The sequence below is a fragment of the Cryptotermes secundus genome, unplaced genomic scaffold (genome assembly GCF_002891405.2).
Source record: "Cryptotermes secundus unplaced genomic scaffold, Csec_1.0 scaffold139, whole genome shotgun sequence".
Taxonomy (NCBI): Eukaryota; Metazoa; Arthropoda; class Insecta; order Blattodea; family Kalotermitidae; genus Cryptotermes; species Cryptotermes secundus.
The window spans coordinates 213,330-225,526 of record NW_019735555.1 but is presented as its reverse complement, the minus strand read 5'-3'; the positions used below and the strand labels follow the sequence as shown (position 1 = coordinate 225,526).

At 40.5% G+C, this 12,197-nt stretch overlaps 1 protein-coding gene across 1 annotated transcript in view; it reads right to left on the bottom strand.

Annotated features, from left to right (window-relative positions):
- Positions 1–12,197, bottom strand: part of LOC111869529 (GTP-binding protein Rit2) — a 27,046-nt gene that overhangs the window by 2,410 nt on the left and 12,439 nt on the right. Inside the window, exons 3-4 of the mRNA XM_023861127.2 lie at positions 7,735–7,808; positions 5,264–5,455 (exon numbers count right to left, since the gene is read on the bottom strand). Coding sequence (XP_023716895.1) covers positions 5,264–5,455; positions 7,735–7,808 — 266 coding nt within the window. The remainder of the gene's footprint in view (positions 1–5,263; positions 5,456–7,734; positions 7,809–12,197) is intronic.

The window sequence follows — 12,197 nt, the reverse complement described above, 5'->3', positions numbered from 1 at the left end:
GTCTCGGCTGCAGTTTTCCCTAACAGAAAGCAAAATTTCACGCACACTCTTTGTTCCTTCTGGTCGGCCATCTCACTAATCGCCAAAGGGTTGAAACAGGAACGCACACAACAGAGCACCACAGACAAACCACTTAACTCATACTGACGCCAGCTCACTAACAGTCGCGGGAGACCCCCAGCTAACACCACCTAGCAGCACAACTCGTAACTACAAAGCATGCGCGCGCAACAGGTCGGTTCCAGTTATTTTTGGGTCCCCCTTCGTATGCTTTCTTAGTAGGTAATAAGAATAAGAATGAAAACACAGGCTTCATAGGTCAAGTGCAACTTGAAGCTCAAATACTAATTTCTTATTTCAGAATTTACATTAATTTCACTAACATAAAACTTCATTAATGTGAAAATTTAAGAATAAAAATAAATTTGCAAAAAAAGGTGTATATCAGTGTATAGATAATGTGAAAAACGTGGAAATACAAACATAATAAATAAACTGAAGAAGATTTACACTTATTCAATACACTAATTTTATCAGTTTCAGTGGGTAATTGATAAATACTGAACTTGAACACAAATTCAAGTGATTATCTAAGGGCCAGGAGTAATATATTGACATGATGTTCAATGTTAAGAAGACACATTCACACATGTCAGTGGAACTGCTTACAGACAAGCAGTAAACCTTTTTTTTTTCCAAATTTTGATACTTTTTGTCAGTCATCAGGCTTCAAAAACTAACTTCAGAAACTTCTATAAATTATAAGTACAAAAAATATTATTATTCTCCCATACATTAGCAGTCCCTGTTGACCACAATTAACTTGCTGCTGAGTCCTGATCAGAATGAAAGGGATGGCTTACTTAAATCCTGTTGAAAGTGTTATATGAAGCACTGTACTGGTTTCTAGTAGAGGCTTACACAAATTACTCAGAATTTTAGGACCATGAAAAAGTTATTAGTGAAACATACACAGTAAAGAATTAAAAAGTGTCAGGAAACGTTAAGTTATCTTTATTTTTTTTTCATCCCATTGTGTATAATGGAATTTAGATATTCTGGTGACTGGCGACGAAACAAATCAGTTTTGTGTTCACAGTCATGACAGTGCCTTAATGTTAAGTGAGTTGTTGCACTTGCGGTTCTCACAGCAATGACTGTGAAGATTGTGTAGGGATGTAATGCCGTTTAGTCTGATAGAATTTTACTGATCTTTAGTGTCAAAAAATAAGTCCAGCAAGGAAATAATCAAACAGCAGGCCCAGAGCTGGACTGGACAATTTGGAGAACAGAAAAGTCTTGACACTACTGGGACTTGAACTCTGACAGTCGGTCGTCCAGCCTGTAGACGGCCTAAGGTGGCATGGTATACATGACATTTTGCGATGATCAGTTGAGGCATTCAAGTAATATTAAGGTTCTTACATAAACAATTTGAGTGTCTGCAAAGTTGGTATTACTGATGGAAGTGATGTACTGAGTATGCCATTGAGATTGCCTCAAGCAAAATGACATATATGCAAAATTTCNTTAATCCGCCCCCGGATAATCGAGAGTTGACTGTATATGCAAAATTTTATTAAGATTAGTCTGACATTGAGCTTCCAAAAGCTGTTGGGTTGAGACACATGCTCGTGCGTGCATGCACACACACACACATACACACTCTCGGGGGAGGGTGATCTCACAAGCCTACTTTCATTTTTTTTCAAATTTAAGGAAATTAGGCTAAAAATATTTAATATTACATATTACTGCCATTTCTACATATGTCCATAATGGTAGCCCATGAACTAAACTGAATTTTATTGTTACAACATAAATATACGTGGTGCAATCCCAAAGTTCCAAAAATTTGAATTCTGCGCGCAAATGGTTATGAGCATATCAAAATACCTCTTGGTGTCTGCCCACACACCCTTCTTGAATCAGTGTGGCAAGCGGCGTCGAGTTGAGTGGTTGTGTTTATGGTTGGTGAACGTATTTCCATTGTTGTATTTCCGTGAGTTTGCGGTTTTGCGATGGCTGACCTGAGAGAGCAGCATGTCTGTATAAAATTTTGTTTAAAACTATTGAAAGCCACTGCAGAAACGCACCAAATATTGAAGCAAGCTTTTGGTGACAACAGATTAGGCCAGACACAAACTTACAACTGGTATAAGCATTTCAAAAATGGCCAAACATCGACTGACAATGATGACGATCGTTCAGGATGGCCGTCAACTGGCACCACACCAGAAAATGTCGCAAAAGTTAGGGATCTGATTCTGCACGATCATAGACTGACCATCCAAGACCTCTGTAACACCTTGGGACTAAGTTATGGTACATGTCAACAAATTTTGTCAAGAGAATCTGAACATGAGGAGGACTGCGGCGAAGTTTGTGCCATGACTGCTGCAAAATGAACAGAAGCAGCATCGCTTGGAAGTCTGCAGAGAACTTCAACAACAGCTTCATGAGGATCCAGACTTTCTTTTGAAGGTTGTCACTGGTGACAAAAGTTGGGTTTATGGCTATTACCCTGAAAGTAAGCAGCAATCGTCACAATGGAAGAGCCCTTCTTCACCTTGGCCAAAAAGAGCTCGACCAGTCAAGAGCAACATTAAGTCTATGTTGATCTATTCTTTTGCTACTGATGGGATTGTTCATAAGGAGTTCATCCCTCCTGGTCAGACAGTCAATAAAGAGTTCTATTGCAATGTTCTAAGGCATTTGAGGAAGGACATGAGGAGAAAACGTCCAGAGAAGTGGCGCATAAACGACTGGGTACTCCACCATGACAACACAGGACTGCATACGGCTTACATTGTGCAGGAATTTTTGGCTAAAAACAAGATGGCAGTTGTTCCCCACCCACCATACTCACCAGACTTAGCTCCATGCGACTTCTTTCTCTTCCCCAAGATGAAAATCAAGTGAAGGGGCGAAGATTTGATAGTTGAGGAAATTCAAGCGGAAACACAGATGGTACTAAACACCCTAACAAAGAAAGACTTCCAGGATGTATTTCATAAGTGGCAGAAACGCTGGGATCGGTGCATGTGCTCCAAAGGGGACTACTTTGAAGGTGATGGTGCAGAATAAGATCCAGGTAAGATGTAAATAGTTTTTATTAATATATTTCGGGAACTTTTGGATTCACCACATACATAATGTAAATAAAATGTTAATGGCACAAGATCTGTGGGACTACAAAGATGTTCCATATGAAAGCAGGCTTTAGGATTTCTACCTGGAACTACTGGTTTAAGATTATGCTCGCATAACAGTATTCATGCTGAGATCCACACAGTCCTACATTTAAAGTCTGTGTTTCTTAAAGCATTACCAATGAATGGACTTAAATATTCAAATCCTGTCACAGCTCATGTCTATATCATAATTTCAGAAACTATCCCTGTATCCTAACAATAGCAAATGGTAATTTGGGGTTTCCTCCATATCCTAGTAATGGCAGAAGAAAGCTTGGGTCCCCCCCCATATCCTAGAAACAGCAGAAGATACTACTGGTTTTTCCCATAGCCTGACAACAATCAATCCCACCGTTATCGAGATCCCAATGTCTTTCTTATGGCAGAAGTAAAGAGAAAATATGCTGGCTTGGATCTGAATCCATGCATGTGGCATCAAAATTACAAATTTTCTCAGGGTTATCTCTCTAAATGGGACTATCTTTCATCTTTACCAATATTTTGTATAATGTGCCATTTGGGAGACATAGGATGGGAGAGATGGTTCTTGGAAATTATATGTATATTAATGAAAGAAAAAATGGAAATACTATAATTATAAAGAGAAAAGTTGTGTGGGCAATAATGATGTACATGTATATAAACAGACAACAAGGCAAATGCAAATACAACAGTTTTTAATAACAATTATCGTCATAATGAATTAAAGAAATAATAATTTTTTATTTCTTTTTTTACTGCAGCTTTTGTGACTGTTCTTCACTATCACATGACATTCATTTACATGCATTTGTTCACAACATGTTTCAGCCTCACACAGCCATCATCAGGTATATTAATTGTAAGATGCAAGTTTTTTCACTGTGTTTTGCTCATGTTGAGAGGAGCTTAGGCAATTTCTTTTAATTAATGCTTAGATTAATTAGAAGACTGGCATTAATACTCATAGTTAAAATCTAAGTCTTATTTCTTGGTAGCTGGAAATATGTTGTATCCAGTGCTTGAGGTGGAATGAAAATAGAACCGGGATGCCATCCCGCCCCACCTTAAGCCCTTGGTATTGTACATTGCATTTACTGCCAAAGAAGTAACGGGATGCTTTTAAGTCATTTAGAAAAGAACCAGGATGCCATCCCACCCCACCTCAAGCCCTGGTTGTATCTCACTTACACGTTTAATTCTCGAAGTATGGTTCAGCTGACATTATCTTGGTATTATCTCTTTAGGATTTTGTTTCACGAGGAGCGACAGTGAAGAGCAATCACTCAATTGCCAAAAAGTAATGGAAGGTTCAGAAAGAATGGAATTTTAATTTTAAAAAATAGACAATTATTGCAACAGAATACTGAAATACTACTACTACTACTACTACTACTACTACTACTACTACTACTACTGCTGCTACTATTATTATTATTATTATTATTATTATTATTACTGCTGCTGCTGCTACCACTGCTATTGTAGCAGCAGCAATGAACTTATACAATATAGATCAATATGTTAAGGTGCCAAAAGCAAGAAAACAGAATGACAGGTCTGACATCACCAAGTTACTTCATAGAATTTCTGACTACTTTCCACACTACTTCAAGGATTTGTTATGTAGTCTGACCTGACAACATCAGCAAACCCATACTTCATGTTAATTAATATACAGGCTAGTTCACAATACTCGTACATTAATTCAAGTTGCACTGGGATATTTACCGTATTTACGCATGTATAGGCCGCACATTTTTTGCCAAAAATTCAAGAGGAAAACTGGGGTGCGGCTTATATTCGAAATATTCGAAATCACACTTCATTTAAAAAAAAACTATATGCATAATTAGTAATACAGGGTGTAATACTCCTGAAATAATATTCCAAGAAAATTATTTTTTCTATAATTTCTGTCTGAAAATTGTGCTGCGGCCTATACACGCACACGGCCTATACATGCGTAAATATGGTATATATTGTACAAATAAATCTGCTCAAAATATTAATTCAATTCTGTTTCTCGACTTTGCATCTCTAACAATTAACTAGCATCAGAAAATATGAAAAAGTCTTTTTCTTGATACCTTTCTTTGTGTCTGAAGATCAAATTTGTTTCCAACGAGGACTAAAGGTATGTCTTCAGAAGCTCGGAATCTTGTGATTAATTTACAATACTCTACAGCTTCTTGGAAACTATGTCTGTCAGTGACAGAATAGCAAATCATGAAACCTTCTCCACATCGCATGTATTGGTCTCTCATGGCAGTGAATTCCACCTAAAACCATCAAAAGTGATATACACACACAGAACATAGTATATTTTATTTTTGTAACAACATTCACTTCAAATGATGGTTGTTCCCATTCAAGCAAGTGTGCTTGCCCAGCACAATAACAGCTAACTTTGTCATTCCTAGTTGTCAAAATGTCATGTTCTCTCCAAAAGATGCCAGTCAAATGGTAAAAATACCTTCACACATCATAATACAAGCTTTGTACCAGTATTTTATATATATGATGCGAAGTCATGTTTTAATTATCACCATGAGAAAATCGTAATTCCAAAATATTGTTCTATATAGGAGACAGCCCATTTCCTAAGCTTACCTAACAGTCAAATTTCCCGCGCCAAGTGGACAGAGTGAGCCACCAGAAGGGGCAGAAGCAAAATGGCGATGTTGGTTGAGAAAGTAGAGGCTCACACTGTGATATAGTTTGTGATTTGCAGGGGAAGTCTACCAGGGAGATCCACAACCAGATGACCGTTGTGTATCATGTATACATGTTGTATCATATGACACAGTGGTCATGTGGAAGAGGCACTTTCATTGTGGACAGAGAAACCTCAAAGATGAACCCTGAAGTGGAAGACAATCTCTCACTGAGGAACCAGGAATTGTGGCACAGGTGGAAGCTTTGTTCCTATCCAATAGGCGCATAACTATCGAAGCCATGGCTCATGAGGTCCACATTAGTCATGGGTCGGTTTTCAACCTCATCCATGACGAGTTACACATGACGAAGGTCGCTGTGCATTGGGTGCCATGATTTTTGACACCAGTTCAAAAACAGTAACAGATGGATGTGGCAAAGAAACTTTTCCAGTTGTGTCAAAATGAAAAGGTGGAATTTTTCGAATGCCTGATCATGATGGATGAATGTTGGATCTATCATTATGACCCTGAAACAAAGGAAATTAGCAAGCAGTGGAAACATGCAGACTCCCCGCCACCAAAGAAGGCCAAATCTGAGCCGTCATCAGGAAAGGTGATGTTAAGTGTGTTCTGGGATTGGTGGGGTGTCATCATGACCAACTATGCACAAAAGGGTGTCACCATCAGTGGTGAGTACTACCGGAACCTTCTGAGAAAATAACAGGACCAAATCAAGAAAACGTGATGTGGAATGCTGGCAAAAGGTGTACGACTTCTTCACAATAACACACCGGCTCATTCTACAATGACACTTGCTGCCAGTTTGGGATATGAAATTCTCCCCCCTCCACTATATTCACCAGACGTGGCACCGGGCAACTTCTTCCTCTTTCCAGGGCTAAAGAAGCCACTTTGTGGTGAGCGAGTCCAAGATGATGTCATTTCTGCAGTGGAGGACTTCCTAAACAGTCAAAATGAGACCTTCTATGATCAAGGTATCCAGCAGCTAATGCATCGCTGGGGAAAATGTGTGGCCTTGACGGGAGCATATGCAGAAAAGGACTAACTCACAATTTCTTTCACCTGTGCCTCTGTTTCTTCTGGGAGATAATTAAAATTTTATGACTTCCCCACGTATTCAATACAGGCATTTATTTTTCAAACTGAAGCTCATCTATTAGTTGGCTTCATCATAGCCACTTGCATCATGTATTTAAAGCAGTATTTAAATATTCAGAAATGAATGTGTTAACATAAATTGTGTTATATCTTCAGTTAAAAGAAGTTAACAGGACAGCACTAGTATACTGCAAAAGTACTGGAATATACAGTATATTCCTGTTTTATACTTTAAGGGTAAAAAGAGATAAAAGAATGGCAATGAGAAGTGTGGCATGACTTCTTTACCAACAGCACTTCAATTCTGGGNCTATTTGTAATTATTTTAATTAACTGGAACGTGGCTATCTTGGACAAAGTGAAGTTTTGTGTGTTGGTGATTTCTTTTTCTACTATAAATGCCTCTGATGATGGCTCCGTGGTGAGCCGAAACATGTAAGGCAGGTGCTGACGAGGTGGAAAACTTAAAAAAGTGTCACATTTGACGGAAGGAACTTGATTGTTAATTCATTTTTAAATGTTAACAGTTTTGTTTTCTATTTATGAAACTGTGCTACACTTGGTCCAAAGTTTGCTCATCACAGTGTTAATGTCAAAGGAAACAGCACACTTTGCCAGAAGAACCAAAAATAATTATCAAAATGTAAGTTATGAAGATACTGTCGACAGAAAGTAAATGAAATCACAAAGACTCATAGTCAGTCTTTGATATTATTACACAGTGTGACTGTCTCTTACTCATATCAGTATAGCAATTAGATATTTTGAAAATTCACGCTTACCTGTCCAGCTGTGTCCAATATGTCCAACTGGGATGCTTCACCATCTATGACTGCTTGTTGCTGGTATGCATCCTCTACAATAAAGTAAAATTAAACAAAACTGTCGTTTTCCTGTGCTATTTCTATTTATGCATCCTGTTGTGTATATATCATATTCACACAACATTTGTTTACTGTATAATAAAATGATTGAGATTAAATGGAACCAGTAAGTCAGTCAGTTTATTATATTAGTCACACTACATATTTTGGTCTCTTTAGACCATCATCAGGTGTCCATGAATAAGAATAAATATGCACAGTTTATGCTGAATTATATGATGAAAATATACCCATTCTTCAACATCATAAAATTAAAATTTGCCTACATATTAATGTTAAACATACGAAAACAGAAAATATACTTGCAATGTCATAGATTTATTAAAATTTATAAAATGAAAATACAGGGAGGTTCTTACCTTTATTGACTGGTTCATGGCTCTGCGCTTCAAAACGACCGGTACACCGCCCGCTGCAAGGCACATATGTATTTTGTTGATGAAGCAGTATGCCTGATGGCTGATAACGTTTGGAATTAAGGGAAATTATTAGCTTTGTGGACCACATGATGGCATTATGTTTCACAGCAATCAGTGTGGTTCATGCATGGGAATTTGTTTATGATTTGTAAGCAGTGGGTGGCAGTTATCAGCTCCATGAGCCACCTGTTCTCAGTTACAATTAGTGATCAGTGTATTCTGTCATGGTGCAGTGCATTTTATAGCAACATCTATTTCTGTATGACACCTATGTGAAATATGGATCTGCCAGTAAGTGTCAGCAAAAATTTCTACATAAATTTCATGATGAAAGGGTTCCCAGCTGACAAGCAATTTGCAATTTGGTGAATAAACTTAGATCAACAGAACTCTTAACAGACAAGAAACAAAAACATAAGCACCAAGTGCTTACTGAAGAAAAGCCAGATGACACAGGAGCCAGATCTGAACATAAATCTAGAAAATAACTACAATGTCTAGCTTGAGAGACTGGAGTGTCAAACTCTAGTGCAAGAAGGGCAACACAATTTTCAAAGCTTAAACCCTACAGAACAACAGTAATCCAAGCACACTTTGCAGCTTCACAATCCAGCTAGCAGGGTTCATTTTTGAAGTTGGTTTCTACAGTCATGAGATCAATCCGGTGGCTGTGTCTTTGGTGGGGACGTATCATAGACCAGGGATGGGTTGAGACACAGCTTTGGAACACCTCCTCGTGGTCCTGCTGGGCAACGACAGTCTTGGGGGTCTGCATTAACATGAGCTTCCGGGGCTGGCGGCCGAGTTTCCATAAAGCGCAATGGCTATTTGACCAGACCCTCCCACGCGGCGGCATAATGACTCTTGGGTTTCATTACGATGTACCTGGGACGAATGCAGGAGAGCACTCCTATGGGGGTAGCTACAGCTATTTGAGTTGTCTCCCTAGAGTACTGATAAGGTGCTGCAAGCCTTAGGGCTCAACACTCTAAAATGGTTTTGACCAACCCACATGGAGGGTCCGGAATGGGGGAGCTCTGAAGCAACCTACAGGGGCAATAATCTCATGTAGGATGCCCTGGTAGCAACCTCATGACAATTAGTATCGCACTCCCATTTATCATCTGGGATACCCCTCTCCCCCCAAACATGCACTCTTGGTCCTGGAGGCTTGTGAGGGTTATATTTATGAAGGACCAACCTCCTAAGCCAAGGGTGTGAGGCATGGTGCCGAGGGCTGCATGGCACTGAGGTGGTTATTGGCCAGTGTCGCAAACGATCCCCTCAGGGCACCAGGCAGCACCCCGTTGTATTTATGCCTTCCACCCATATGGGGCTCTGCGGGTGGTGACCTTTTAAATCCCCATTACTCGTGGGACCGAAATGAAAAAAGGAACGAAACCAAAAACCGATCGCAAGGACCTTAAACTGAAGAGGGTCCCCCCTTCAAGGGGATCCCTATGAGAAATGCTTCAGCAGGGAGCTGGAAGCTCTGGTGAACCATTAAGGGGCCCGGTTGCAACCGACGAACCTGCTGTTGAAATTTCAGCCAAAGGCAAGGATGAACCAGTGATTCAAAACTTGACAGAGGCAAAACTAAAAACTACTCTCCTGGGGGTCGGTAGTACTGACACACCACTGCAGGGAGCCAGTACTTCTAACATACCTGCAGCAGGGGAAAGACTGGGACACCTAGGCTCTGGAGTAGGTGGACCCTGTCTGGCGAAGAAAGCTTTGTCTGGATGCACTAGACAGATGTCAAAAAAGGCAAAAGCTGAGACAAGCAAAGCAGGAACTGGGAGCAGTCAGCAACCAGGAAATGCAAGCTCTTCCAGGCAGGGAGAAACCCCCACCGGCACCTTTAAGAGGTCAAGGTCGGAGGGCAGTACCCCTACAGAAATGGCCAGAACTCTGAAAAAGCCCAGGGACTGTAAAGGACCAGGGACTTACAAGGAGGCTCTGACCAATATAAAGGTAGCTATCTTCAAGGAAACTTACCCTGAGGATAAGCTTATCGAAAACGACCAAAATTCCATTCTGGAAGTATTGGGCGAGGTGTTATGTAGGACTCTAAAGGAAGAACTATCACACCTGAAATCCTACAGATGGTTGGGAGGTGCACTTATGTGCCAACCAACAGTCTGGTCAATGGCTCATCAAAGCCACTGACAACCACATGCTCAAATCAGGGACCATGGTGAAGGCTACTGATGCCAGGAACCTGCCTAAGCCTGTTAAAGTAGCTCTCTGGACTAGGGACAAAATTGCCCCAAACCAGGAAGAGCTGCTGAAATGGACTGCAGACCTTAATCCAGGACTTCATACAGAGACCTGGAGGGTACTAGACAAGCAATCTGAATCGAAAGGCCAAAGACTTATCTTATTCATTGACCGGGACTCCCATACTATTATACAGAGGACCGGTTACAAAATATTTACAGGACTCTCACAGGGGACTGTTAAGGTGCTGGATGATCCTTCTAACTCGGTCTCTGAGGAGGAAGAGGATGACGTACCCAGCCCCCCGGATGACCAAAGCAAAATGGATCAGGGGACCCCTTCACACGGAACCCAGTCCAAGAACGGAGAGGGACATAAGATGGAAATTGACCCCTCCTCAATTATAAGAGATCATGAAGTTTCTTCATATCAACCTACACCACAGCAAAGCTGTCATGGCAGCTCTGTGCCAACAGCTAGCTGAGGGTAAGGCAGATATAGCACTTATTCAGGAACCTTGGTTATACAAGGGTCAAATAAGGGGCTTAAATAATACAGGGGGAACAGTTTACTCTGTTGTACCCAGTAATAATGCAAGATCTTGTGTTTATATCAGGAATCGTGTTAATGCCTTGCCTTTGCTGGAGCTCTGTTCTAGGGATACATCGGCAGTAAGGATAACACACCCGTATCAAGAAGGCAGCAAGGAGCTGACTGTTGCTTCAGTCTACCTTTCATATGACTCGGATGAACCACCACCAACTAAGGAAATGAGGGACATCACAGACTACTGCTGTAGCAGGAAAAAAGCAACTCATCATTGGGTGTGATGCCAACGCGCAGCACATCTTGTGGGGGAGCACCGGCACTAACCCAAGGGGAGAGAGTCTTGTGGAATTTCTGGTGAGTTCAAACCTGAATATTCTAAACCATGGTAACAAACCTACCTTTGTGGTTTGCAATAGGAAGGAGGTTATTGATTTGACACTAGGGACAAACGACATAGGAAACCTGGTAAGTAACTGGCATGTATCTGATGAACCGTCCCTATTGGATCATAGATATATATGCTTAAAATAAGTAACATTACAGTAGATCAAGCTACTTATAGGAATCCTAACTGAACCAATTGGGAGTCTTACAAACATGACCTAAAGGTAAATCTAGAGACCATCTAGCATAATATACGCACAATAAAGGATGCTGATCAGTCCATTGACCAGTTGTAATGGGCTATTATCTTGTTCTTTAATCAGAATTGTCCAGCTAAGACCACTCGTGGACAAAGGAGAATGCCTTGGTGGAATAAACAGCTGAGTGGGCTTAGGATCAAAACAAGAAGGCTGTTCAATACAGCTAAAAGAACAGGGCAGTGGGACACCTACAAGGAAGCCCTTACCTGTTACAACAAAGAAATAAGGAAAGAAAAGTGATCCTCATGGAGGAGACACTGCCAGGAGATCAATGATGTACTCCTTGGAGTCCCCACACTGCATGCACAGTTTGATGCAGAGGCCAGAGCAAGAATTTATTGTCTCCAGTGCAGTGGACAATGGAAACCTAGATCTGATGGTTTCAGCCATGCATACATGACTCAGGACATGAAAAATTAACCCATATTACAAATGGGGTCCGACAAAATGATACTGAGACATGTATATGAAAACCCCTTCACAGTCAGATTTCCTGACAGGAGTGAATGGGAAGACAGGTTTCGACCCG